The 14,171-nt window shown below is 47.3% G+C and overlaps 1 protein-coding gene across 1 annotated transcript in view; it reads left to right on the forward strand.

Moving 5' to 3' along the window:
• Positions 1 to 14,171, forward strand: part of ACOXL (acyl-CoA oxidase like) — a 315,801-nt gene that overhangs the window by 224,284 nt on the left and 77,346 nt on the right. Inside the window, 1 exon segment of the mRNA XM_057496991.1 lies at positions 9,288 to 9,373. Within this exon segment, the coding sequence (XP_057352974.1) occupies positions 9,288 to 9,373 (86 nt within the window).

The following is a 14,171-nucleotide window of genomic DNA, read 5'->3' on the forward strand; positions in this document are numbered from 1 at the left end:
TTGGCTCTGTGCTCCTCCATCCCAAATGGCTGTTTTCATTGCTGGATTCCCTCCACATCCCCCTTGGGGTGGGTATTCTGTGTGCTATCCCCCTTGCCTTTCACTCACAGCTCAAGAATGCCTCCTCCAGCTGTCTCGTGGGTCAAGCACCAGCTGAACTGCTGCAGAGATTCAGGAAACAAAGATCTTGAGGCCTAATTTCTTTTACATATTAAATGCACGTTTTTCTGCCTTATGTCAGCTTTAAGCAGTCACTAAGGGCAATCAGGTTCCATAATGTAGTCTTCAGCTAAATGCAAAGATCATATTATTGAAACAAGATCTTTCTAGCTGACTCTACTCCAAATGTGTGCTTTAGTGCCTGTAAAATCTATTTAAGGCCTCCTGTTTCCCCCTCTATTCCTCCGTCCACCAGAACAATTAGAAGCAACTTTTAAAATAAGCAAGCTGTTAAGAAATGGAGAAGGTATTAAACGTTTGTTTATTTATGTGACTATTGTTAAAAATTATCAAGATCAATTTCAGGAGCATAGAGTTCAAATGGATGTTAAATGGCCAAAGAGAATGCCTCATTCAGCAATCATTTTCTATCCTGAAAGGCCAAGTAATGAAAAGCAGACCCTTGATTTGACAGAAGGGGAAAAGGAGAAGAAATTAGGAAGTAATATATTCAATTATAAGAGCCCTTTGCCAAGACCATATTGATTTCATGTTCTGACAATTTCATTTAAGCCTGAGCAGGGAAAAGATTCAGAAACAGGTCACATCAAACATACAGTGCCCCATGTCTGGAGCTCTTATGTGTGTGACACATAGTCAGGCCTGCGCTAGGCAGGGAGGGCCTCTGTCTTTGGAGTCTGTTTGCATTGCCAGGACCTGCGCCAGAGCCTGGAGGACAGCAGAAGGAGAAGAGGCTGCAGAGACCCTGGCCAACCCCGTAACTGCTGTGCAGCGAGAGGCTGGCCAGGAGCCCTCATACCCTTCTTGCATTTACCCCTCTCTACTGAGCTCCTTCTCGCTGTTTCTCCAGTTTCTTTTCCACCCACTTCCCACATGTTCACGTCTACAGTTACCACCCCTCTGCATGCAGGGGTTGCTGTACTGGGCACAGTCCTGCCCTGGTCAGAGCGGCGGTTGCACTGTGGCATGCATGGCCAGGGCTTCCATGGATGGTGTGCCTGCCTGGTGGAAGCCCAGAGGGGGAGACCTCAGCCACACAAGGGAAGACAGCAGCTGTCAGGAGGCTTCCCGAAACCAGGAGGAGGCAGCTGGGTGGAGGAGGTGGAGGACAGGTGGAGAGAGCTGCACGAGCTAGCATCTGAAGCCAGAAGGGTTGTGATCTGGACTGGGTACACGTGTGCACACTCACGCATGGCTTTGAATGCACATTCAAACAGAACCTGCACCCAGCCCGCACTATTGGGGAAGATGACATCTCTACAGCTGTGGCCTGGGCTGTTTGCAGGGGAGGCCCCTGGGTGAACAACGAGGCCTGGGTGGGGTGGCCTCTGTGCTGATACAGCCATGCTGAGCCAGCTTGGTAGGGGACTGGGGATGAGAAGGGCCAGTGGGAGCTGCCTGGCAGGTCATGCTCTCTGGAGCCAGATACATCTGTGTTCCAGTGTGTGATCAGTGGACGGTTACTGGATTTTCCTGAGACTCACTGTGTAGTCAGAATGTTATCCTTACACAGGGTCAGGTCAGGTGCTGGAAGGCACATGGATGGCTCAGGAAGCCCTACTTACTGGAGCCTTCATACTGTAACGCTGTTCATCAGTGTGTCATGTTCCTCTAGGAAAATGTGCTGTGAGTCCCAGCCTTGCGTGCTGGGGACTCAGTTCCCCCGATAAGGGCTGTTCCACCCACTCCACCTGCAGTGCCACCGCCTGCCACATTATGAGGGAAGGAGACATTCTGGGCCAGTGGGGCCTAGTGCAAAGCTGGGGATAGGCAACCATCTGAGGAGGGGCGGGCCCAGAAGACAAAGGGCCCTGGGCTTAAACACACCCAGGCTCTAAGACCAGACATGAGTCCCACAGCTGGCCCCTCCCTTCGGGCCCCCAAAGCCAGGACACTGCCCTCTCCCGGGGCACTTTGAACATATTTACTTTTCCTCCTGGAAAACAAGCTGGAACAGTAGATCTAAAGGTGTCCTCTGTGTCCCTTCTCCCTGGAGGTATCAGGATGCTGAATGAGATTTGGTTCTCTGACTGTCCTATAACCACAGCTCAGGTTCAAAGGACAAAGGTGCAGAGAATCCCGTATTCCCTGTTCAGAAAGCCACCAGTGAGCTGCCCGCTGTGGGCCCCAACCACCCTGCTTCTGTGAGCCGCTAGGGAGGATGGACCAGCACCTGCCCTCAGGGCAGGAAGACGGCAGCGGCTTTTGGAGAGGGCCATTCAGGAAGAGAGGCTGCCGGTGGGGAGGAGAGGGGTGTTCTTACCAAAGCCAAGCAGAGGAAACCAAGTTCAACTGGAAAAAACACCTAAAGAGAAAAGGGAGAAATAATTTGGTGAGCAAACACAGAAGAGTGAAAGAGGAAGCAGTTGATTAACTCAGGAAAAAGGACAAAGCGGAAATAAAAATATGAAAGGACAGAAAAATGAGTAAAAAACCAAGCCTCTGGAAATAGCAAATATACAGAACGGCAGAAAGACACAGATAGATTAAAAATATAGAAGAATGAAGAAGCAGTTGAGTAAGGTTAGAAGCAAAGAGAGACAGAACTCATCTAATGCAGAGGGATATACAAAATTTTTTAAAAGATAGGCATGAAAGTACAATGTATAAAAATGTATAAAGAACCCCCCCATCCCAACACACATACACATACCAGCCAGTCAAACAGGACGAGACAGGAAGGCAGAGCTGTAGGCTGAGCAGGTGGGGGTGGCCCCTTCCTGGCCCTGAGGAAGCAGGCATATGGAGGAGCTGGTATGGATGCTGGAGTAAGATGGCGCCACACTCTGCCTATACCACAGCATGTGGGCAGGACCCAGAGAGACTGCTAGACTCCCTGCCTTCCAGCCTGGGCTGAGTGGGAGCACAGCGCAAGGGAGGTGAGGCCAGGTGAGCATCTGCCCAAAGGTTGCCGAGCCTGGGGAAGCCAGGCCACAGGCTCCACCTACTACACAGAAGCAGGAAGACAAGGGAGGAGGAGAAAGAACTCTGTGCCTGGGATGGTTTGACTTGAACATTTCCATGACTTTCCAAGGTGGTTACCTGCTGGGAAGGGAAGGGCTTATTCCATTCTACAAGCCTAGGAGCTAGGAGAAGCGATTCCGAGGGGGAAAGGCAGAGAGTAAGGGAAAGTCATTGTTTGACCTGCTTTTACTTCTCTCTAAAGGTTGCACAGAGAATGCATGCTGTATTGTACTCTGTATTGATGGCATAATTGAAGACACGCTGCACCTAAGACATATCACAGGATGATATCCAAGCACAGCATGGTTCTTTCACCTGCTAGGCGTGGGTATGGTGGTGGGTCAGGACTGAGCTCCTCTTTCCTTCCGATTCTCCCTCTGCCCACAGTGAGACTAGAAGGGAGAGGGCAGACTTAAGCGTGAGCACAGGAAATGGATTTACAGGACACAGCAGATGGAGTTGGGGCTGAGCACAAAGGGAGGAGCTGCTTAAATGCTCTGAAGCCAGGAGCCCAGTACATGCAGAAGGTGCTCTGGTTCCATGACTGCAGGGTCCCAGATCTTGCTCTCCTTCCCTGCACTCTGGGTACCCGTGAAATGTGACCTTATTAGCAAGAGGGTCTTTGCAGATATAATCAAGTTACGATGAGGTCATCCTGGAGCAGGGAGCCCTAATCCAGTATAACTGGTGTCCTTTTAAGAAGAGAGACAGAGGAGAATGCTTTGTGAGGATGGAAGTAAATACAGGAGGGATGCCCCTATAAGCCAAGGAATGCCAGAGATTGCTGGCCGCCACCAGACACTGGAAGAGGCAAGGAAGGACCATTCCAACACCTTGATTTTGGACTTCCAGCCTCTAGAGAAGGAGAGTTGTGTCCTGTCACCAAGATTGTGGTAATTTGTTACAACAGCCCTAGGCAGCTCATATAACTCCATAGTGCAGCTTTGACCTGTTCTTAAATTCATCAGACAGCTAGATTCCAAGCAGGACAAAGAGTGGAAACTCAAACATCCATTTACCCATGTATCCACCATGTGGTTTTAATCCTCCCGACCATCACCCACACGCCAGCTAAGGCTTTTTTTTTTAATCAGGAAAACAATAGCTTTCCCAGACACACCATCCTATAGACATCTGCCTACTCTCATTGCCATGGGGGTTACATACCTGATCCTAACTGCAAGAGAGTCTGGGAGGTGAGCATTTTTAAAAAATCAGCTTTTATTGTATCTATATTACACATACATATAATTTACACAAAGTTCCTTTGCAGTCAATCATGCCCCTTTGCCATCAATACCCTAACCCCCCATTCTGCTCCTGTAAAACACTGATTTTTCTTTTGCTGTCGGGTGGCCTTAAAGACTTGTTTCTGGCTCTGTCACTTGAAATGTTTTTGAGATCCATCCACATTGTTGCATGGGTCGACAGTTTAAAATTCCTTTTCATTGTGGAGCAGTGTTCCTTTTTATGGGTGTACTATAATTTGTCATCCATTAACCAGTTGGTGATACATGAATTGATTCCAGTTCTGGCTTTTATGAATAAAGCTCCTATGGACATTCTCACACAAGCCTTTGCATGGGCATGTTTTTATTTTTCTTGTGTAGATATGTAGGACTGGCTGGGTGGTATGTGTTTGACTTCATAAGAAACCACCAACTGGCTCCCAAAGTGGCCATACCAATTTGCATCACCACCAGCAGTGACTTCTGGTCACCCCGCATCCTCGCCAATGCTTGGTACTACCGGTCCTCCTCACGTCAGCCATTGTAGTGGATGTATAGTGTAATCTTATGGGCTGGTAATTTGCCTTTCTCAAGTCTTTTTCATGGTTTATTTGCCATTCACTTATCTTCTTTGGCAAAGTGCCCTTTCACCTTTTTTGTGCACTTGTAAACTGGATTTCCTTTTCTTAACTATTGACTTGTAAGATGTCTTTATAAATCCTGTGTGGGCATTCTTTATTCTATATGTGATTTGCACATATTTTCTCCTAATCCATTATCTGCCTTTTCATTTTCTTAACATTGTTTTTAAGGAGCAGGGTTTTAATTTTGATATACTTCAATCCTTTTGTGTCTTATCTCATGAAATCTTTTCATGACCCAATGTCACTAGGATTTTCTACCATGGTTTCTTCTATAGGGTCTGTAGATTTAGCTCTGACATTTAGGTTTATGACCTCTTGTGAACTAACTTTTGTATATGGTGTGAAGTAAGGGCTGAGGTTCATTTGTTTATTTGTTCATTTTTGCTTACAGATGTTCAGTTCCTCTAGCAGCATATGTTAAAAAGACTGTATTTTCCCTGTTCAACTCCCTTGATATCTTTGCCGAAAATCAGTTGACAGTGCCTGTGTGGCTCTATTTCTGGACTCTGTTTTTTTCCACTCACCTATGTTTCTATCCTTATCCCAATACCACACTGTTGTGCTTACTATAGCTTAATAGTAAGTCTTGAATCAGTGTGATCTTCCAACTTTTCTTTCTCTCGAAGTTGTTTTGACTATTCTACATCCTCTGTATTTTCGTGTAAGTTTTACAATCAGTTTGTCAATTTCTGCAGAAAGAAGTCTGCTGAGATTTTGACTGGCATTGTGTTGCATCTCTAGATCGATGTGAGAAGCACCACCTTAGCATTGAGTTTTCTGACCTATTAGCCCAGTACAAGTTTGGGATCTCCTTTTAGATTTCCTTCTGTGATGCCTTTAGTTTTCATGTACAAATATTGCATGTCGTTTGTAAAATATGTTTATGAGCATTGCATATTTTTGATGTTATTTCAGTGGCATTTTAATTTCAAGTTCCAATAGTTTGTTGCTAGAATATAGAAACAATTGATTTTTGTGTAGCAAAATCATGCATCTTGTGACTTTGCTTAATTTGCTCACTAGTTCTAATAGATTTATCATACATATTCCTTAGGAAATTTACCTAGAAAGTCATGTCTTTTGGATGGATACAATTTTATGTGTTCCTTCCTGATCTCTACACCTTTAATTTCTTTATCATGCCCTCTCGCCCTGGCGGAACCTCCAGTACAGTGTTGAATGGAAGCGATGATAATGGATGTTCTCGTCTTCTTCCTGATAACAGGAGCAAAGTGCTCAGTCTTTTATTATTAACTATGATATTAGCTGAGGTTTTCTCATAGATCCTCTATAGAGAGGTAAGTATTTTTAACTGGCTGTAATGCTGCCCAAAGCTATTTGGGTTTTTTTCTAGGAAAGAAAGAGGGAATGCATATGGGCATCTGCCAAAGGGAGGCCAGTGGAGTTTGCTTCAGGAGTTCAGCTCTATCTTAGCTGTATGATGACTTATTAGGAAATAGACATTTGTGCCATTAGAGGCTTTAAGGGTGGGGGTGTGGCTCACCTTAAACATGACCACGTGTGACAATGCATCTTCATCAACTATGTATTTGGGAGGGACAAGTTTTGCCAGGAACTAACTCCCCATTAGTCCATGGGGAGGCAGTGTAGTCTGTGGTTAGGAACGTGGGCTCAGAAACCCATGTGCCCAGTCTGAACCCAGCTCTGCAACCTTGGGCAAGTTCCTCACCTTTCTGTGTCACAGTTTTCCAGGTGCAAAGTAAAGGTATCAAGATAATCAGTACCACTTACCTCCAGGGTTTCTGAAGACTAAAAGAGCAAATACAATAGAGGGCTTAAAACTGTCTGCTGTCTGGTGCATTTTAAGAAGGGTTCAGTCTGCATAAGGCTAATTGCTTATAAGTTTTCAGTAGCAGGTATACAGCTTGAAGGAAAGAGCAACCATACCATTTAAAAAGTTCTGTCTCCCAAAATGTGCTATTAAGGATTTGTAAGGCAGAGGGTTAAGATATTTTATTTCTGTTGCTTTGCAAAGGCGTTTCTGCAATAAGCACATGGTAAAGTCCTGTGCATTGCATGGGCGGCTATCAGTGGGATTTGTGGGCAGTGACACTATGGAGTAACAGCCTGCGCTTGCAGGCGGAACTAGACTTTGACCTTCTGATCTGCTTATTGACCACCAGACAGTGGGATGGAGTGTGACCCACACACTGCTCCTGGTCCACCTACCCTGGACGTGTGGACCACTGTGCAGGCCCCAGTTGGCTTCAATTATTTCCTGCCAGTAAACTCTGCTTTGAGGGAATAGAGGATTCTCAGTCAGTCATTTTCCTGAGTATCTGCCCTTGTAAAGCTGCCTTTCTAGTCACATGTCCTGAGTCTTGGGTGCCGTCCTTCGGTGGTTGGGGGTGAGTCATGCCAGCCCTCTTGTCTGGAGGTGGGGGGCATGGGACACCTGCCAGCAGGGACGAGGTTACACTGGAGCAAGTCCTGAAGCAAAGACAGTGACGAATCTTTGGAGTTTGCAGGCAGGCCTTCAAGGGGCCTGTCCCATACCTTGACCTTGCTTTTTCCTTTTGCTTTGGACTTTCTGAGGGGTGCAGTCACAGCAAGTTTTGAATATGTTCTTCTGCAAGGCTTTCCTGTCTAGGGCCCCTTCTTGAGGCTGGGTCTACGTTGTCCAGACAATTGTCTGTCCTTCTTTTTTTCTAGATCAGGCCAGTGAAAGACTTACTCTACACATTGAGTTAAAAAAATGTTTAAAGTGCCCTAGAATCTACTTGGACATATCTGCCCACTATTTTGCTCTTCCCTTCTCCTTCCCATGCAGTGGGGGACAGCCGATGCTTGTTTGGGAAAGCCTGTCCACCAGGCCCTGGGCTGGATTTCCTGGCATTTTCCTCTACAGTGTGCTGGGTAGAGTTTTGGGACCAAAGTATTTGGGCGACTCACGTCCTTGTCTCTGCCAGGGGTGTTCTGCAAGCTGCTGCTTCAGTGTTGGGTACCACCACCACACCTTCTCAGCTGTAACTGTGACACCAGTACAGAGAAATATTGATTCAGGGAATGAGACCGACATTATCCCCTCCCTTGACTGTCACGAGATACCTCGCTTAAGTGGGGGCTCTACGGTGCCCATGACATAGTCCTCCACACTGTGCCTGCTGCCCCAGGTAATCACGCTAAATTATACATGGGCAGAGGCTTTCTGCAGTGCTGTTTTTCCACTGGAGCACAAAGCGCTCTGTTGCAGGAGGGATTTTAAAAGCGTGTCTTCCCAGCGCTGCAGGAGCTGTGGAGCTGGGGGAGGCAGGCTGCCTTCCAGCCACAGGGCTCTCCAGGTGTGTCTGTAAAACAAATGGGAAGCAGATACATAGAGCCTAACTTTCTATGTGAGGGTAGTTTCTTTGGGCAAAGAAAACTGCTATAAACTTAAATATCAAGCTGTTAGGTTTTTGAAACAAAGAAAGGCAAGAAGTGCCAAATTTAACCGTTTTCTCCAGTCAGATAAGAACCTGCCTTAATTTAGCTCCACCTCAATGACTCTAACTCCCAGCTTTGTGATTAGGCATCTTTCTCTTGTCCGTGTAGTTTTCTCACTCTTGTTTTCTACAGTTATAATGCCTCCCTTCCCTCCAACTAAAAAACAAAACAAAGCAAAAAAACTCCTTTCCCTGCAGTGATGGAGAGGCTGGGTCTATTCATGGAGACCCGCAAAACCTATTTGTTAGTTGAAGAAATGCCATAAACGTACCGTGGGTCCAGCTTCCATGCTTATGTTAATTCCTCACACGTATCAGATGTAACACTACCAAATGCCCATCCTGGGGATGTCACAGGAGTTCAGGAAACAATCCGAACACAAATGGAGGTAGTCATCCGATTACCAGGGGAGGAAGGAGGGAGGGAAGTTGGGCTGGTTTTGTTGCAGATTAGACTTAAGTAGCTAGTTCTGGTATTTAGAACTCTTCAGGCGATCAGTGGCCCAGTTAAAACAGTCTCACCTTATCTGTGCCTAAGCTTTCCCTTTCATATGGTTTCTTGAACTCCTGTTCCATCTCAAGAATCGGCAGCTGACAGTGGCCATGTTTGATATGTATGAGAAATTAACATAAACATACAACCTGGGCTCACAGAATGTTCGTGGCATTTCTTCATCAGTCAAATAGCTTTTGTGGGTCAGAGGCGCCAGCCTTGTGACCTACCATGAGGGTGTACTGACCACGTGCCTGTTTGCCCTCTGCCTTGCACTAAGTTCGATACTCTCAGAATATTATCAGTGGTTATTTTTCTTCTGTCAATTTGACAGGCGGTGACCAAGAAGGAGGACTTTTTCAGTGCCTGGAATGCATGTCTTCATCATGTCACCTCCCTGCCTCTGGCACACATCCACAGAGGTCAGTGGCTCTTGTAGAATATTCTTAACTGAGTGACTCGGAGGGCTGTAGGTTATGTGGGAACAAGACCCTGCCAAGAAAGGGCCGTCCCCACAGCAGTCTGAGCCTTTGGGTGGAAGTTAGGGCCCCAAATAACTGCCAGCTTGTTAGACAACACACATGAACCCCGGGAACAGTGCACTTCACACAACCCTACGGTCGCCAACAGCCCTTGACAGGAACCAGCTGGCCGGTGGCAGGCGCCTCAGTGCAGGGGTCCTCTGCCCAGCGATGACTGCCTTTCCCAACTAAACAAATAGGAGGATGCATGCCCAGATGGGGGGACAGTGATTTAGCAGGATTACTGCCTGAAGAATTTCAAGTATCAGAACTAACTACTTAAACCTAATCCCCAATTAGCAAGAACTGGTTCAGCCTTGAAAAGCTGCGGTTCTCCACCAGAGGCGACTGTGCGCACCAGGGACATTCAGTGGTGTCTGGAGACACTTTTGCCCCAACTGAGTAGGGGTGCTAGTGGGTCCAGGCCAGGGATGTCGTAACCTCTGTGCAGCGCTCGGACAGCTCCCACAGTGAAGTCATCCTGCCCAGAGTGTCGGCAGTGCTGAGGGCGGGAAACCTTGAATGTCCACTTTGGCCTCGATAGACCAATATCACAAGATAAAATGAAACATTGAAAAGAAGATGGCATCCGTGAAGATGTGGCAGATTATTCTTGAAATTATTGTTTAACCTCAAGAATTAGTTGATTCATCATGGTGCCCTTACGCCGTGGGAGGAAATTAACAGAGAAAGGGACTCACTACGCTTGTTGGCTGTGTGGCAGTTTCCATCGCACTGGGCCACTGCTGGCCCTGGGAAGGCAGGGCTGGGTTTGGTCACCACCGCAGCTCTGGGGCCTGCTTCCCAGTCCCAGTATGTCCCCAGCCGCCATCCTGTGGGGTGGAATTTCATGATGGGCTCTCTTCAAATTCAGGCTAGCAAGCCAGGAATGCCTGCGTCCCACCCGCACTCCCGGCCAGCCCACCACTCTCCTTCCTCAACCAGGTGGTTCCAGAAGAGCAACGGGCCATGTTATTAATCACTGGGGGAAGGCCCAGGACCCTCCCTCTGAGCTGACAAGGGCTGGATGGGAGAGAGTAGTTTAGGCACAGACCCAGCCTGGCCTCTTCCTGTACTAGATGCAGCCCTGTGCTTGGACTGTGGGGAGCTGCATGGCTCGGCTCAAGAGTCAGAACCGGAAAGCGAATGCCTGGGTGGTGGCACCATGAGTACAGGCTCCTTGTGGGCTGGGGGTGGGACGTCCACAGGAGCACCATGCCCTGGGGTCAGCTCCTTCACAGTGAAGGAACCTGTCAGAACAACGGCCCGGACTCTCACTGGTTTCCACCTTCCTGGAGCAGGGAAGGAGGAGCACAGACAGGGTGAGAGGGCTGAGAAAGGGCAGGAGGCCTCCTCCCCACAGGCCCATAAGGAACAAGATTGGGGTCCCCAGTTGCAGATCTAGAAATTGTAATGTGTCCACGTGCCTACCTCCTATGAGCCTCAGGGGAATTGATACACCTTAATTGAACTCAAACGTGACAGATACATAAGCCAGAATGCCAGTTTACTCATCACAGATCAAAACCCACCTGCTGAATCATCATCTCTGTGGGAAATCTCTGTGTGGGATTCACTTATCGGCAGAAGGCTGCAGCAGTTGGGCTGTAGACAGCTCTTGGCAAGGGCTCTGAGTGTCCGTGCTGGCCTGCCTACCATGGAGGCTGGAACCTGGCTGCTTCCTGGACTGTCTTGGTGTGCTCAGCACCGGCCTTAGCCCCTAAGAAATGTACGTAAACCACCCCTCTTCTGTTGGTGGGTTATTTTTTCTGATTTGTTGATCAGGCTGAAATGTATCTGGGTTACATTCTGGGCACCCTTATTAAAGGTGACTGTGTCCACTTTGTGTAGACTTTTATGGCTCCAGTCTTAGGGGTGCAGGGGCCCCAGCACCAGGCTCCTCCCTCTGTGCCCTGTGTACTGACCACAGATAGTACCCTTCCCAGGACACGAGGATGAACCATGTGGACACCAGGTGAAAGCTTCTGAATATTCAGAGATGGGATTCAACTTGAAAGAGGGCATCAAAACCTCACTGAAGTTGTGCCTTCACCTTAGAAACTCCAACCCTTTCAACTTGAGCCACTATCCCCCAGCATAATTAATCTAGTATGAGGGCTGCAAACTCCAGCTCCACAGTTAGGTTGTCTGAATTCAGAGGCTACATTTACCCCTACCAGCTCTGTGACTGTAAGAGAGTTAATCAACCTCTCTGAGCTTTGCTCTCCTCTTCATTTACAAAATGTAGATGTGATATTTACCTTGTGAAGCTGTTGAGAAGACACTTGAAAGCCCTTACTTTAGTGTCTGACCTAGAGTGTTCAATAAAATATTTTATTACTGTTAACTATGACTCTACAAAAACCTTAGTCAGCCAACTGGAATATTTAGACCCTTTTTCCTTAAGGGAAAGCAAAAGAGAAAGATTAAAGAGGTTGGGTTTTGACATGCAAAGTAATAACACTAGGAAGAGATAACAAGGTTTGATGTCACCACAGCACAAAAATCTACATCGATCCTGAACCTTTTATTGGTTAATAACCACAATAGTGAAAGTGATTCAACTCAGGAACTTGGCCTCTGGTTCAGTGTCAGATGAAGAGGATTTGGCTGTATGAAGTAAAAGAAGAAAAATAATAAGAATTAGTTCAATGACAGCATCGAGAAATCCTAAGAACGTTTGAAATAGAGAACTCCATCCGTACAGAGGAGGTGTGTGCAGATATGGGATGGGCCCTAACGGCAGGAGTCCCTAAGCACACGCAACGCAGGAGAAATTAAGTCAGCATATCATTACATTCAGATAGCGTGCTGCCTCTCCGGCAGAGGTCTCTGGGGGGTGGGAGAGGAAATAGAGGGAGTCCATCTGTCTTTGGTGACTGAGCCCAGATGTTGCCTTTAGAGATTTTCCAAGAAAGAGCACAGAGGAGGGAAGAGAAGGATCAGTCTGTGAAGGCATGACCTTAACGTCACCCCAGATGAAAATGAACTCAGCATCGAGCTGTTTTTATTAGGAACAAATGGAAAAGCCTTCTGGTATCAGTATCTGTGTGTCACCTGAAGACTCAGGAAAAACCATGCTTGAAATGAAAATGTTAAGGAGTCTCTAGTGGCTTCTGGAGTGGGAAGTAACATTACAGTGATAAATTGTTGTTTTTCTATGACACACGTTTTTATCTTGTCCTAGAAATAGCAGTTCTGAGGCATGGTGCTGTCTGAACCCCTAAGGGTGTACCAATTCCTAAACAAAAGAGAAACTAAGCACTTTTATTAAATAAATTACACCCACTGTTCCCCAGCTCCGTGCAAAATTGTCTCTTGGTTTTCTCCTAGTTCTCATCATGCTACAGGAAGTCCCTTTTTCGGTTCTTAATAAAGAGACTAATAACTTAGAATGTTCACATTAAGAGCAGGTTGTAATTATAATGAGAATATATAAGTAGTGTGGATTTCTGCTTATCAGAGGATTAATTTCAGACTTCTCTGAGGGATGTTTTGTTTCCAAATGAGACTTCCTTTGTTAATAAAAATGTTCTCACATGTGTTATTACAGCATTGTATTTTATCCATGAGTTCATGTTCCAGTATTCTTCTAAAGATCAGCATTTTCCTCCCCATGGTTAGTGGGGCTAACCTGTAAACAAATGGCATCCACCTTGACTTAGTTTTAGCTTTGGCATGCTTCTTCTAGGAAATACGGGAATATTCTTGCTACCTCCTTAATAATGTGCTGTGTTAATGCAAGCTCAGAAAAATAAAATGCCCCAACTTCATCCACAAGTCCTGTGTGAGTTTAGGTGCTTGTCCCCTTACACTCAACCACAGGAGTCCCCCACGACCCTGAGCCCTACCAGCCTGAAGGGCAAACCTGACTTGCGGGGTCAAACCAGAAGTAGAAAGCCAACACATCTCTGGATAACAGGTTTCTGCAGTGTTTGGCTGGGGCTGGAAGTGGAAGTTTGGTGGCAGGGCAGTAACAGTGAGCACCGCGGCACTGTGGGGACACCTGTGTGCCTTCCCTTCCCATTGGCCCCTCTGCTGGGTGGGACAGTCTTCAGAGCAGCCCCAACATGCCTGGAGTAGGTGGGCCGTGGAGGGAGGCGTTTGGGGACTGCTGCCCCTGCTGGCCACTCTCTTTGTCCAGCACCCATTAAACAGCAGATGGTAGAAGCCCTGGGGTTGTCCAGAGAGCCAAGAAGGGGCAGGGGCAATTTGTCACCAGATCCCATCGACAGCATATTGAGGTCCTGACTTCGAGGAAGAGAAGGAACTTCTCTGGCTGTTCCCTCTGTCCTGGTCACATGGCTGAACCCCAGACCCAACTGTTCCTGGGAGCAAAAGGTGCCCTGGGGGCTGGGGGTCTCCATTTCCAGAGAGGATGGTGGCCAGGATTCTTCTGCATGTTCTGCAGGACTCCCTGGGTCCCTGATGCTCAAGGTCTGGAGCACAAGGAGGTGGCCACTTGGGAGAGAAAAGTAATTTGACTGAACTGGGAGCACTGCAGCACGTAAACCCATGGCGGGTGGGCAACTTTGCCACCATGGAGTTGGATTTTGTGCCACACCAGCAAACAGACATGGGGAAAGGGAAAATTCTAAAAGGCAGACCGCCTGACAGCATAACACGCTCCCAGCCTTTGTCCTCCTGGGAAAGTGGGTGAGACATGTGGCTCCCGGGCTCCAGGGAATCCATGTTTG

Source organism: Manis pentadactyla, chromosome 2, assembly GCF_030020395.1.
Source record: "Manis pentadactyla isolate mManPen7 chromosome 2, mManPen7.hap1, whole genome shotgun sequence".
Taxonomy (NCBI): domain Eukaryota; kingdom Metazoa; phylum Chordata; class Mammalia; order Pholidota; family Manidae; genus Manis; species Manis pentadactyla.